This window comes from Microtus ochrogaster, unplaced genomic scaffold (assembly GCF_000317375.1).
Source record: "Microtus ochrogaster isolate Prairie Vole_2 unplaced genomic scaffold, MicOch1.0 UNK113, whole genome shotgun sequence".
In the NCBI taxonomy this organism is placed as follows: domain Eukaryota; kingdom Metazoa; phylum Chordata; class Mammalia; order Rodentia; family Cricetidae; genus Microtus; species Microtus ochrogaster.
This window is the reverse complement of record NW_004949211.1, coordinates 102409-117561: the sequence shown is the minus strand read 5'-3', so window position 1 is coordinate 117561 and position 15153 is coordinate 102409. Positions and strand designations below refer to the sequence as shown.

The 15153-nt window shown below is 42.9% G+C and overlaps 2 protein-coding genes across 2 annotated transcripts in view; one reads left to right on the top strand and one right to left on the bottom strand.

The window, feature by feature from the left end:
* Positions 1-15153, top strand: part of LOC101990410 (zinc finger protein 431-like) — a 140351-nt gene that overhangs the window by 34124 nt on the left and 91074 nt on the right. The gene's annotated exons all lie outside the window — the stretch shown is intronic.
* Positions 7120-15153, bottom strand: part of LOC101990125 (sulfotransferase 1C2) — a 9330-nt gene continuing 1296 nt past the window's right edge. Inside the window, exons 3-7 of the mRNA XM_026778212.1 lie at positions 13936-14033; positions 10141-10267; positions 9526-9620; positions 9211-9391; positions 7120-7381 (exon numbers count right to left, since the gene is read on the bottom strand). Of these exons, the coding sequence (XP_026634013.1) occupies positions 7269-7381; positions 9211-9391; positions 9526-9620; positions 10141-10267; positions 13936-14033 (614 nt within the window). The 3' untranslated portion in view covers positions 7120-7268. The remainder of the gene's footprint in view (positions 7382-9210; positions 9392-9525; positions 9621-10140; positions 10268-13935; positions 14034-15153) is intronic.

The window sequence follows — 15153 nt, the reverse complement described above, 5'->3', positions numbered from 1 at the left end:
GTGCCGGCGACCCGGGGGCTGTGCCTTATTATTTGGTCACCTGGGTTCTGGACAGGGTGTCTGCTCCAGGGAGAAGTATCTATGGAGCATGGTGTAGCTTCTGCATCCCTTGCCTCTTTGTTCCACATCCTCTTTCTAAAAGTGAATCTTCCCAGCTTTTGCACTGATGAAATGCTGGCTCACTAGCTCTTTTCTTCAAGGGTAGAGGAAGGCTAAGAGGACATTTATGAATCATATTTAACCAGGACTTGTCATGCTGATGGCTGTCCTCATAGCTCAATTGATATTTGAGTATATTGATTGTTGCTGTTAGTTTATTATTTAGTCTCTGTCTGTGTGTTAGAAATGACACAATCTTTTCACAGGTATAACCAATGTTGTACATATGCTGTACGACTCTGGGAATGATTTCCTTATTGTCATGTGGTACACGTTGTTGAACGTGGCCCAGCCAATGTTGTTGCACAGGTTGACTTATTATTAGCATTTACCAGATGTGGACCATGAGAAACCATGCAATGATAGTGTGACAGGGTTTTGACAAATGGTAATGAATGGGACACACGGTAGTGGTGATGATCCTGTGCATGCCATCAAGGGTGGTTTCTACACATTTAAAAGTGGCCAGTGACCATGCCATGTAGGATGATGCCCAGGCTCCACTTAATCACCTGCCAAACCATCGTAGGGTTTTGTTGCCAATTTCTCTGGAACCATATAGAGTAAAGAGCCACAAACCTCCTCCATCATCTTTCCCTTTCAAGCCGAGTGGCCATAACAAAATCACTAAGCTTGACCTTACCAGTTCCATGCTGGATGATATGCACTAATATCATGATGTGCAATGTGTCTTTTTGAGAAAGTGCACAGCTGACATAACCTGATAGATGGTTGGTCTATCCTCCTCCTTCTTTAGATTGCCTATCTTCATGAGGAACATCTCCAGATCTTTTCCTGGAACATACTCCATGACCACATAAGTCACTGTGTATCAGTGATTTGAAAGAAAAATGTCCTATGTAACTTAAGTGTGTTCCATAGTCTGAAGGATGTTTACTTCAGATATAATGTGAGTCAGAGCACCGTGTTGTTCCTGAAGGATCTTGGCAGCCACCTGTGCATGTGTGGATAGGTCACAGACATGCATCGTGTCAGCGTGTCCATGACTTGAAAAAATTGGACTATGTTGCTATTCACATAAATTAGTGTATATCAATGACGAGAAAAAACTGTGCTATGGAACTGTGTTCCATAGATTGAAGGATGCTTACTTCGGAGGTAATGTGAGTCAGAGCATTGTGTTGTTTCTGAAGGCCTTGACAGCCATCTGTCTTGTGTGGGTAGGTCACAGACATCCGTCAAGTCTGTGTGTCAATGAGATGAAAAAAACTGAACTATGTTGCTATGTTTCAAGGAATGCAGGATGTGTGCTTCAGAAGTGTTTATGAAACACTGTGTTGTTTCTGAAAGACCCACCTGTGCATATATGGGTAGGTTGCAGGCAAGCATCAACTCCCCATATGAACTAGAACCCAGACATGTTAAGATTCTGACATCCTTTCCTAGCATGTCCTCTTCCATTGGCTGCCCATGATGTTGAGCTCAACTTAAGTCACTTTATTTTGGGGGAAATTTTAGGACACGTAATGCTAGAAAAAAATTTGTGTAGCTTCAGAATGGCAGATTATAGCTATGAATTTTCTGTCTTGAAATCTGAGATATTCCAAATAACACAATGAAGCCTTTTCAGGCCCTTAGATAGAGGAAAAATCTGGGGGATAATTTACATAAAGAAACTGACAAGAGTGTAGCAGCACATGTTCAGATTCTGGGGTGGCGTCCATGCTCAGACACAGTGATCCCTGAAGTCTTCTGCTATACACAGTGTAGCTACAACTAGAGATTTTATCACAGACAAGGAGGTATTCCACAAGCAAAAATATGAGGTTTTGACTGTGGATATTAGCAAGAAGAGGGTGAGCATTTATAAATGACCCTATAGTAGTCACAGGGATGGAATGGAGGAAGTGAAATAGAGCAGAAGAGTATGACCACAATGCTGTACAGGCATTCACGGGAATGTTTTGATGAACTTACTCTGGGTAGGGTAGAGTCAAAGGTACAGCCAAAGAAGTACTCTCTTAGCAGAGCCAAAGAAACCCCGTTGTCCCTGAAATCACAGCCAAAGAATAGAGCCGGACCTGAGATCAGAGCCCCTTCAGTGACCCTGATATTAGAGTCAAAACGTTAAAAAGTGTCAGTGAATGCAACACACTTTAGACCAGAAACCAGACCTAGAGAACGCATTCTCATTCTGACAAACTCAGCACAAAAACTAACCAGTCTCTGCACAGGTAATCCATCCAATCCCCGAGCACAAAATCAACAAATCCCTAAGCATGAAATCTAGCCATTCTCTGAGCTGAGAACAGATCAGGCATTGAATTTTGGCCAATTTCCACCCTGAAAATCTTCACCCTGTAATCACTGAGCTCTCAGAGTCCAGCTGAGGAGAGGGAAGAGGGTTTGTATGAGCAACAAAGGGGTGAGGTTTATGATGGAGAAACCCACAGAGACAGTTCACCCGAGCTAGTGGGAACTCACTGACCCTGAACTGATATCTATACAACCTGCATAGGACCAAAGTAGGCCCTCTCATTGTGGGGGACAGTGGTGTGCCTTGGACACTTTGTGGGATCATCGGGAGTGGGACCAGACTTTATCCCTAGTGCATGAACTCATTTTTGGAGCCCTTTCTCTACGGCGGATGCTTTGCTCAACCCTGAATGGGGGGGGGTCTTGATTCTGCCTCACTTGTTATGCCAGACTCTTCGTGGGAGGCCTTTCTGAGGAGTGAATTGGGGTGGGGTTTGTGGAAGTTGGTGGGAAGTGGGAGAAGGGGAATGGGGAGCTGTGTTCAGTATGTAAAATGGAAAAAGTACCTGAGCAAATTGGGAGCATGAGGACCATGGGAGAGGGTTGAAGGGGAGAGGAGAGGCAGGGGAGCAGAGGAAAATGTAGAGCTCAATAAAAATCAATAAAAAATGAAAAAAATAATCTCATATGGATGGTCATTTGAACACATGGACCCTCAAGTTCAGTTGATGATACAGTTTGGGGAACTTTATACTGTAGAGCCTTAGTGGCAGAAGGCTGTCCCCGAGTGTGTCTTGAAATGAGCAAGCTATTCTCTGTTCTCCCTACTTTCTGCTTGAGGTTGGGGTGTGACACTCAATCTACTGCTTTTGCCTTCAATCTTCCAGCTTCTTTCTTGCCTCTCTCCCACCTCCATGGGCTTTTATCCCTCTGTAAATGAGCCAGATATGTTTCTTTTTATGACCCCGTGTTTATGAAATTTTACCACAACAGAAATGTATACAATGAGCATGGGTCTATCAAAGAGGGTTCCTATCCATCCCTCCCGCCCCTAAGTTGTCCCGAAGTCAAGGCAGATTCTTTGCTGTCACACAGTCATAAACTGAATGTGTCTCTTCTACTTATCCACACCAGAAATTCGGTGACCCTGCAAGTAGCTTCAATTCCAGATCCCTTCTTCTGTCATTGTAGCACAGGCCTGATATTAATGAAGCCTGCTCTTTGGTGGTGCTGGACCTCGTGATTCCAGAGAAACTTTGAAGTTCGTGGAGACAAGCTTTGTCTGATGGGAATGAACCTGCTTCAGATTCCCACTTGGTGTTTATCATTACTAGAGTCCTCGTGCCTGGATGGAAGATCTCTCCTAGCATCACAGAACCTCTGTTATCCCCCATCTTTCCTTGCATCCCCCTAGAGAAACAAACTCATATATAACAAGGAGAGATACAAGAATCAATGGAAAACTTAAAAGTCTAAATAAGACTAGGCAACACAATCTCAAAGAAGCAATGTGTTAACATTGTCTTGTATTATGAGAAAAATTCACTGATGAATTCAGAAATATAAAAAATAACTTTAATAATCCACAAATATTCCAGTAGTTCATAAAAGGGAAGATGTAGGCAGAGGCTGCTCTTTCATTTCTAGCCACCCAGATCCAAAATAATCACACAGAAACTATATTAATTACAACACCACTAGGCCAATAGTTTAGGCATATTCCTGACTAACTCATGTCTTAATTCACACATATCTATTAATCTGTGTATCACCACATTGTTGTGGCCTACGGGCATATTTCCTTCCAGCTTCTGTCTCTTGCACTGGATACATTACACCTTTCTGACTATGCCTCTTTCTTCTATCTTCAAGTTATTTTTCCAGCTGTCTCTATTCTTCCCTGCTACAGGACCAAAGCAGCTTTATTCAATAGCAAAACACATTGACAGCATACAGAGGAAAATCCCACATAACCTCTGCTTTTCTGTCTAAGTAAAAAGGAAGGCTTTAAAACTTTAACATGGTAAATTTACAGATAGTAAAACAGGTATCAAGCAAGAATACAGTTACAATACTTATAACTACTTTATTTTTAGCATAACCATAACTATCTACTTTTGTGTTTAACTTTTTCTTCCTTTTATTTTCATTCCTTTCATTTCCATTTAGTGTTAGAAAAAACTACTAGATTTATGTTATTATGTTAATTTGGGATTCATTTTTGTGCTTTGGGTAAATTTTAAATTTACATTTTGTGGATATGTGTGTGTGTGTGTGTGTGTGTGTGTGCACTTATGCCAAAGCACACACATAGAAGTCAAAAAAACTCTGCTGTATTTTGTTCTCTCCTTCCTCTGTGGGGGATCTGGGAATTGGACTCAGTTCTGGGAATTGTTAGCTTTGATGGCAAGTGCCTTACATTTATTCTGCTAAGAGTCTTTGGCTGTCTTAGATTAGGTTGACATTCCAGACAGAGAATAATGTTACATCTCAGGTTGAAAGAATTCTCAGTGATATTTGGGGGTTACTTGATGCACTGATGAGTCTTGAATATTTCAAACTACTTCCGGAACCCTGTCAATTCTTTCAATGAACTAGTTGTCCTAGAGAAAACACATCCTGCATGATCATCCTTTCAGAACTGTGTGCATGCTAGTGTTTTCTCCGTGGTAGTTTTGGTAATAATTCTACTGATATGCTGCACATTCCTGAAGACTTTAACATGTGTGGTTATTATACAAAACTTTAAATGTTAAGGCTTATATAGATGGCCAGTGGCATTTCAAGATAGTGGTAAATGAGACCCTCTTCAGATAAAAGTGGTACACCAATTGCATTTCGACTTTCAAGGGAATAACTATATAACAGAAACACATTAGATTTCCAGTAGATGTGCAGAAAGTTTTGTACCAGTTAGAGCTAGGGAGAAGGCTTGATGGGTAAGGCACTTGCTGTTCAAGCATTAGGCCCTGAGTTCCCATTCCCAGAATATATAGAATAATCTAGAAGCCTATAACCTTAGTCTGTGGGGTACAGAGAAGAAGACACCTGGGACTTGCTGTCCACTGGCTTACCACCATAATCAGTGGACCCTGTCTCAAGGGAATAGACTGGAAAGTGATGACACAGAGGACCACCAGTGTCCTCCTCTAGATTCTATAAAAGTACACATGGATACATACACACATGCACACACGCACATGCACGCACATACATACACACATACACACACAGTGGGGAAGTGTTATAAATTACCTGATATTTGAATTCCGTGATGGATATGGAAATAATGGACCCTCACACATCAACAGAGGAATGGTGGATGAGAACCCCAAACTGCAAACAACACAAATGCCTGTCGACTTGTAAATACAAAGACAGAGTGTTCTCCAGCCATAAAGTAGAAAAGGAAACCAAACGTGACAGGTGCCATAGGATGAAAAAATCATTAAAAAGTTGTTCTTGCTGAAGAAACGTGAAACATATACTAAGTATCCCGTGGCTGGCTTCATATCAGATGTTCAGGAAATACACACGTTAAAAAAGACATGAAGGAGACATGTTACTGTGTGGGGAAAAGCTTCTTTAATTGTTCATGGCTGAACGTGGGGTGTCACCAGGAAGCTGTTTCCTCTAGGTCTCCTTATGAAAACTGTTCCCTGGTAACATTGCTGTCTAAGATATACCTAGCACGGACCCAGTGATGAGCACCGTGGTGATTTGGTGAGCACCTGGGTAGGGAGAGAAAGGTGGATGAGCAGCAGAGGATTGATAAAGGAAGCGGAGGGGAAAGGAAGGAAAGGAGGAGGAGGGGAGATGGACTTAGACTTAAGGGGGTGGTGGAGGAACAGTGAAGCAATCTGGAGTTTGGCTCCAGGTGTGTTTAAATTGCTGATCTGATCAAGTTTGATGAGTGGTACCTAGCCAGAAAATGATCTGTTTCTTTTCGACATGGAATGTAGCAGGAGATAGAGATAAGCTTGCTGGCCAGCAAATACAGACAGCTTCAGTCAAAATAGGCACATATGGAAGCTACATGAAAGACACACTTGGTTTGGTTCCAGTTTGCTCCTCAGATGGCATGACTGTAGATCAAAACCCAGTTGGCTCTAAACTGAGCACCACGCCTTCATTCTACTTTCATCAAAATATAATGCTTTCTCTCTGCTTTCTTTAACAGCACAGATTCGGGATTCCCTTTATTAAGGTTGGGATTTCTGCATCTCCTTGGAGTCCTTCCCTCATTTTCCTCGTACCAGGTTGAACGTGTTCCCAAGGCTTGCTTTCAACACATCATCCACACGATGATTCTTTCCATTTCAGCCAGGCAAAACCCTGACTGAGCAGGAACGACTTTAGGAATTTCATGTACATTCATAGAGATAAAATCTATTATTTCTTTGCTAGTACTTAGGGTAGAATACTTCAGAGTCAGGCCATACCTTCTAGCACAGTGGTTCTCAACCTTCCTAATGCTACATCCTTTGATATATTTCCTTGTTGTGTTGTTGTGGCCCTCAAACACAAAATTATTTTGTTGCCATATCACAAATGCATTTTTGCTGTTATGAATTATAATACAAACATCTGACATGCAGGATATCTGAACTATAAATCCAAAGGGGTCATGATCTGCAAGTTGAGAATCACTGTTCTAAAAGAATGGAAACTTGAATTTTGTAGTATGCAAGTATTATTTATGTTTTCCTTTTATTATTAAGTTGACTTACTAATTCATATGAATAGTGGAAAGAATACACATTAGCCATGATCCACGTTTATGAAATTATAATGTGGTGTTAAAATTCATAGAGACTGAGCCACAGTCTTGAGTATTTCACAGTGTGCTTTCAGAACTTCTTCTGCCTGAGCAGCAGCTTCCATGTTCTTGATCAGAGTTCCATGCAGAAGTTTATAGACGTTCCCTTCATCTTCTGTCTGTAGATTTCATCAAACTTCTCATTCTGGGCCACAGTGAAGTGGTTCTTCCAATCCCCCACAGTTCCTAAAAGATGAGCCCAGACAGGAACATCAGCCTCTGATGGACAGACTCCATGCCCCTGAGTAGAGTGTGGAGTACCCACTTTGGAGCTGGCATGGCAGTTCCTCATTTTCTTAGCCCTCTTGTCTGAGAGGCAGCCCTAGTGGTCCCTGTGCAGGGCACCAGCTTCTAACTCAGTGGACAAATAATTCAAGGGAGCTTGGTGACCTGGGCTCCTGGCTCTCTATGGTATACATATAGACATAATCACAGTTACAAAATGAATAAATGGCAGACATATAACCATACCCGTGGTCTTCTGCTGTCACTATGCTGTCAAAAGATCCTAGACATAAGAAAATATATACGGTGATATCTCATGTGTATATTTTCCTTATTTCAAATAACAAGCAAAATCAACCAATAGTGAGGGACAAGGACATTGTTCTCTATAGGAGACTGACTGGAAAAGACAAGAAAATGTCCCAAGGTGATGGAATTCCTTGCTGCCTTGATTCAGATGTTGGTTGCTTAGTTGTTTACTTTTTTTAAAATAAAAATGGTTGAACTGTACAGTTAATTTCTGTGAGTTATTTTTATGTAGATTATATCTCAATGAAAAAGAATTTGGTGATAATTACAATGAGATACTATTTTTCAACAAGCACTCATTGAAATGATTTTAGATAGGAAAAAAACTCTTTGTAACACCTGTGATTCTTGTGGGAAATTATTCAGTTTGATGAACAAAAGTGTTTATTGTAGCATCAACCGTAAATATTGAAACACCATATCTATTGTTTCTATAATTAGAGACATAACTGGGTGATTGACAGCATGTCCCATGTGACCTCTACAAACTGCGATAGCTGAGATCTGTGTTCCTTGACCTGCAGAGATGCTCCATATTCCCGTAAGCAAAAATATATAGGTAGCTACATTTTGTGCTTGAGTGAACAATTTTCTATCAAGGCATCTATATTTGTGCCTATGGCCAAGGCAAGCAAGGAAAGAAGCAAACACAGAGTGTGCAGATATGGTGGCTGTGGGTGGGCCTGAGGAAAGGCTACTCACCAAATTCTCACCGTTATTAAGGGAGAAAGGAGGTGGCGCTGCTTTATTTCAGGGGCCTGGGATACTTTGTAGAAATAAATGAACTCAAGCATGGAAAGAAAAAGGGAAGCTGTTGTAGAGCAACACGTGAACCCCAGGTCCTGGTTGTGCTGTGGCGGAAGGAAATGCACGTGCTATGAGAAGGAGGGCCTTGGTGTTGCTTCTAGTTTCCTGTGAAATGGATTTTAGTGAGGATCTGTGTGAAATGGTCAAATCAGTACTGTTTTCTAAAGTTATTTAATGTACTAATTTTTAAGAAAACAGTAACACTCTCCTCTTAAAACTGGATCATCTGGGCCCAACAGAATTCCTTCCTCAGGAAGAAGGAGGTGGTAAGAGATGGTTCACACAGTACATGTTGAAAGTCATGAGCCTGAACAGCTTGGGGTTGTGGTCCAAATGAAGTCAAGCACAGAAGTCGAAGCAGTGGCTACGGAGTAGAAGAGAGACACAGGGGTGGAACACAGGACACACGCATGCGGACAGCCGCTCTCCATACAAGCAGAGCCTTAGAGCAGAGGGCTAACTCCCGGTTTCCAGACCCCAGCTCTGATGAGTCTACCCTCAGGCCTGGCTCCCAGTGAGGTGTGAACCAGAGTAGTGCTGGCCTTAGTTCTCTGTAAGACTTAGTTTGTAGAATCTCTGTGTAACAGAAACGAGTCCCTAGCCTCCTTAGGAGCATAATACATGTATTTGGGGTGCACCGTCTCAGAATTAGAAAGGAAGAATTCCCCACAAACCTTTTCTCATGAAAGGGGAAATGGACTGGTCCAGGAGAGATTTGGGAACCGTTGAACGATTTGTCATAGGGTTCTCTTTCATTTTCTCAAATGCTGTCTCCTGGACGATTTTCTCCAGCACCTCTTCATCCAAGTTCTTTCCCATGAACTGCATAACTTTCTGGATTTCACGCTTTGGGTCCTGTCGGGGGAGGGTAGCATTGCGTTGGACTGGAATAGAGTTTAACACGATCCCATTTCCCCAGACATCCCTGTGAGAAGCAGATTCCTCAAGCAGCTCCTCTGCCCCTGATCCTGCAGCCGTCATTTACTTACCCTCTTCATATCTTCATAGAAGAGGAAGAGAGTCTGGTATCTATCTCGAATTTCCCACCATCCTCTTACATGGTCAAACCAGGATCCCCAGTTTACTGTAACAATCAAGAACAGCTTTCGTGAACACAAACCTTCTGAGAGTCAGTTTTTTTTTTTTTTTTTTTTTCCTTTCTTCTTCTACTTAAAGAGCATCAGAGGCTAGAGACATGGTGAAGGAAAAATCTTGTGTCTGATATAGTCTCAGGTCACTGAGCTGCTTTAATCTGATGTCACGTGCTTTGGGTCAGTCCTAGGTTTTTTGCCTTAATGGGCAAATTAAAGTCCTTCATGTTACTTATGCACAATCACCTGCACCTCATATGATGAGAGGGACACCCAGGAGGAGGGGAACTCTACAGACCAGGAACCTGGAATAAAGGCTTTCGAAGTAGAACGAGGCTGCTTGCTGAGGGATGGGTTTCTTCACTGTGAAAGAAACCAGCCCCCTCTACGTGGTCCCGGTCAGTGGTGGCACTTGTCTAAGGAGGTGCATGACATCCTGGGGACTCAAGTGTCATGCGTGGCTCTCTCCACTCAGCTCTACTGAAGGAAGAATACAGGAGCGTTTCTATTTACCTTTCCCACTGATGAAGGTTTCAAAATACTCGTCCCAGGTGCCTGGATCTGGGAGCACCTGGTTCATCCTGTAGAAGTGGTAGTAGGAAACCATGCAGTCTTTGGCATTTCGAGCCACGTAAAGGAACTTTGGAGAGGAAGAGAGGTGGTTAGAGCGGCATAAATATGTGACGCTTTGAGCTCTCACTCTGGCAGAGTCCTCGCGAGGAACGTGCCGCTCTTCCGCGTTGGCTGCACAATCTGGAGGAGCATCCTTGCCGTTTATGCTGCCGCAAGCCAGGCCCTATTAGCTCATTAATAGTTAGCCTAAGTCTTGATGTTCCTTTTGTTATGAGGAGCAAACTCTTCCTCTAGAAACTCGGGCCTGTTATCCCACTGTCAACCTGTGTGCCAGTGAGCCTTCCAGAAACCTCAGCTTGGTTTCTGGATGAGCAGTAGCTCCACCTGGTGTTTGCATCATGGAACAGCACCATGTCTCCTATTTTCTGGGAGCACCCGCATTCCTCTGCGGTAATCATTTTTGCATCTGTGTGTTTTTGTATACTAAGTTGTTTGAATAAGGGCTAGGCTGAGGAACCCTGCTGAGAGACCTCATCACCAACTCAGAGTTCTAACACATGGTTCCTCCAGGTCACCATGCTGCCATGCTCCGATGGAAAATGTTTTCAAACGTTTGATGCTTTTTCTGCTTGAATTCTTAAGCTTTAAACCTCAGGTGTCTTTCACGTTCACACTGCCTGGCATTTTGTGTCTTCTTTCCTTTTCATGTGTGTGACTTCCAGCCACACCGCATCACTCTCGTCTTTCCGGCTCTCATCCCATCCTAAATTCATACTTTTTTTCCTATTCAGATCTGAGAGTTAGGCTAGTTTTGATTTTTAATTTTAAGTGCTTATATATATATATACACACATATATGTGTGTGACATATTATATATGTTCAATTACAAAACACCATATTTATTTGATGATTCTGATTACAATTGCCTCTTATTTCTTCATGTCATTTTGATACAATTGTTCCTTTTTGTACAACTTTAACATTCTCTTTTCTACACGTAACGGATGTGTCAGAAGTTCTCGGGGCTAGCTCAGCTGTTGCGCTAGCAGACACCCCTATGATGGCCCTATCCTTTGTGTGCTGAAATGTGGGCTGGTGAGTACAGTCAGAATCTGGAGGCCCAAGTGAGGTGACTGGTGACTCAGGTGGTGGGGGGTGGGGATCACCTTATGCTGAGTTGTGAGTTTGCAGTGTCTTGTTCAGGGCAGGGAAAGGAGTTTGGGAAAGGAACCATGGTCTCCTTTTCTGCCCACGATATACATTATATTGATAAATTGTTGTGTGCTGTTTGAACTCCCTGAGAAGCTGGCCCTGGAAGTGGGTTGTTCCACCCCCATTTCACACCCAAGCATGTTTATCTTAAGTGTTCTCCAAGACCCCTTATCTCGGGGTAGACTGGTCCCCTTGCTCTGTGACAGGGAGGAAAGGGCACAGCAAAAGTGCCTGTGTTCTTGAGAACATCTAGAAGGGGAGCTATTTCCTACAGATGTTACCTTATTTAGTCTATTGGGGAAGAGAAGCAAGAAGTTCAGACCTGGGAAAGTTCAGCCATAGGGAAAAACTATCTATCTATCTATCTATCTATCTATCTATCTATCTATCTATCTATCTATCTATCTATCTATCTATCATCTATGTATGTATGTATGTATGTATCTATCCATCTATATCTATCTATCTATCTGTCATCTATGTATGTATGTATGTATGTATGTATGTATGTATGTATGTATCTATCTATCTATCTATCTATCTATCTATCTATATCTATCTATCAATCTTCTCTCTCTGTTTCTCTCTCCTGTCTGCATGCTGCTTACTGTTTATTCTTATTCATTTTTTCTTTGGCTTGCTGTATATTTAACAAACTCACTCATTGAAAACTGAAGACAAAGCTATTGTAGAGCATTCTCCGGATCACAGGGCACAGTTCCTCCTGTTCACCTTTGCTACCCCTGCTTTCTCTGCTCCTTCTTCTCTCTCTTGTGCTTAGGCTCTGTGCCTGTCCCCATGGAAATACCAAAGTTCATGTTGCTGAATCACCCAGGGCATCAAATACCCTGGCACAGTCCCATACTCAGGCTGTTTTTCTGTCTCAGTATTCTCCAAGACCCTTATACAGGGGTAGAATGGTTCACTAACTCTGTTGTTGAAATAAGAGCGGTGGAGCTGCGTCCTCGGCACCCGGCTGCCCACATGGCTAGCTTAGCTTATGTCCCGAAATAATTACACGAAACTGTATTCTTTTAAACACTGCTTGATCCATTAGTTTCAGCCTCTTATTGGCTAGCTCTTACATATTGATCTAACCCATTTCTATTAATCTGTGTAGCCTACAAGCTGGCTTACCAGGAATGATCTTAACCTGCATCTGCCTGGAGTAGGAGAATCATGGCGACTCACTGACTCAGCTTCTTTCTCCCAGCATCCTGTTCTGTTTTCTCCGCCTACCTAAGGGTTGGCCTATGAAATGGGCCTAGGCAGTTTCTTTATTAATAAGAAATCACTCCCACATCACTCTGTGACAGGGAGGAAAGGGCACAGCAAAATTGAGTAAAATCCTTGTGTTCTTGAGAACATCTAGAAGGGGAATGATTTCCTAAAAATGTTACCTTCTTTAGCCCATTGTGGAAGAGAAGCTTTTTTTTTTTGCTTTTTATAAAATAAAATAATTTTATTTACTATCTATTTTTCTGTAACTCAGAGACTTCTTTTTCACCTTGTTTGATTTCAGCTGGACAACTTAAGGGGGCATTCTAAAGTGTTTTCATGATTTCCAGTTTCAGTAATGCCAGAAATAGAATTTGCACCCCTCCTCCATCTTTACTGTCATGAGAAAAGACCTTTGTTCATGGAAATCCCAACTATACTTCTGTCATCTAGAAGTTTGTTAGTCCTTAGTAACTAACACTTAATTTTAAGTTAGTTTTTATGTATGGGTGTTTTACCTACATGCATGCAAGTGCACAATGTGCCTGCAGTACCCCAGAAACCAGAAGAGGGCCCGGAATCTCTGAGAACCAAAGGTTCATACTGTTGTGAGCTGTCATCGGGTCTGGGAAGTGGACCAGGCTCCTCTACAAGAAGAGCCAGTGCTCTTAACCACTGAGCCATCTCTCTAGACACTTTTTCTCCTCCTTTCCTGTATCCCAATCTATGAAAATTGTATTCTTCTCAGCAAATATTAGCTTATTGTGAGACCTCAGCTCTACCCACTATAGGTTACTCTATCCTTGTTCATGCCCAGCCTGGTCCAGCATCCTCCATGTGGCAGGAACACACTAGACTAGACACTAGGGCACACGACACAGCCCTGGAAAAAGTAAAATAGGCATGGGAGCTTCTGCGGCTGCAGACAAGCATTCGCTCTGTGGCTCTACTTTGATTTACCGTTCTGAACAATCCTTTAACTTTTTCTGTTCTATCTTGTCTCTGCTTTATTCTATGATACCTCCTCCAGGCTGTGGTTCACGTTCCTCGCCCCTGCCCCAGTCTGCTTCACTGAAGAATAGAATATCTCTAACAACTCAGTCTGGCCTCTGTCTTCACCGTGTTTGAAACTATCCAGGGAAACACTGTGCTGACTCTCTCTTCGTGTTCGACTTTCCTGCTGTGTGTTAGCACTCAGAGGGAGTGGAAAGATAGGACAGAGAAAGGTATTCTCACCCAGCGTCTGCATGCCTAGTTCTCTAGGCTTCCTGCCCCAGTACTCCAGGGAATTGATGCTGTCTTACCTTACAGTTACTTTTCCAGAAAGACGGTGGCAGCAGCTGAGTGGAAAGATGGGTCTTTAGTATCCTTGGGGATGGCATCTCATTGGCTTTATCCACACCTTGAACAGATTTCAGGAGATGACTGAACAGTACGGTTGGCACATGGGAACTTCCCCTCCAGGTGATGCCCACCTTACCCATCATCCACACATGAATCTTCTTACTTTTTGTATTTTGGGGGGGGGACCTCTTAGAGGGATTACTGGTATGGTTTTTGTGTTTGTAGACTTACCTAATTTGAGAGCTGGATATGAGGTTTGAATGAATTTACTTTGTCAGTTTATAGAAGATAAGGTGGAGTCTTAGATAAGTGTGTCCTACTAAGAAAATCCAAACCAGACTGGTCCTCAGGCCATTTCCACCTGAATCTGGCTTTTTCTCATAAAGGTCACTGTGAGCCCCCAGCAGCAACTCACATGCGGATCTCTAAGCCCACAGAATAACAGATTCCCTGGGTGCCCAAAATCCAGGAGAATGGCCAACCATAGGATATCAGAGAGCCACTCCCAGTGTGGACCACTCACCTGTGCAGGGCGCACAGCCTCAAGCACATGTGCCCACACACATGACGAGAGCTGCACATTCCTACCCTGGAGTCCTGCTCCCCCTGCTATCTAAGGACCTGAGACAGCCTGACTACAGGAAACCTTCCATGTCCCCCATGCAGTATAAGAAGGGACCCCTCTCCTCATCCTGTCACATTAGCTAGATTCTTATCAGAGACCCTCCATGCCGCTGTCTGCCCTTATGCTCACGGCATTAAAAATTCTTTTGACAAGCCTTTCATCTCAAATGAAACTCTTCTTTATGTTCTCTTAAGCCCCAAACCTGAGAGCATTTTATGGGAATCTCAAAGGGTTTGGTCTGTCACTTTGAGGGCAATGAGCCGGAAGCTGAGACCGGACAAGTGTGTCCTACTGAGGCAGAGCCAGTCAGGACCAGAGAGCAGGTCCTTCTCATTCGCCTGCCAGCCAGAGTCAAACCGTGCTGTGACCTTTCATCTGTGAAACAAAAACAGACTTGCTGACACATGGTTTATGATTTTTGCACTTCTATACACAACCCTTGTACTGACTGGCTCTGCGAAACCACTGAGTTAAACTGAGGTGAGGGAAAATGAAATACAGACTCTCTAAGGGGGTCTCCTTCCATGGAGGAGTTGGGTGTTTGTAGACTCTC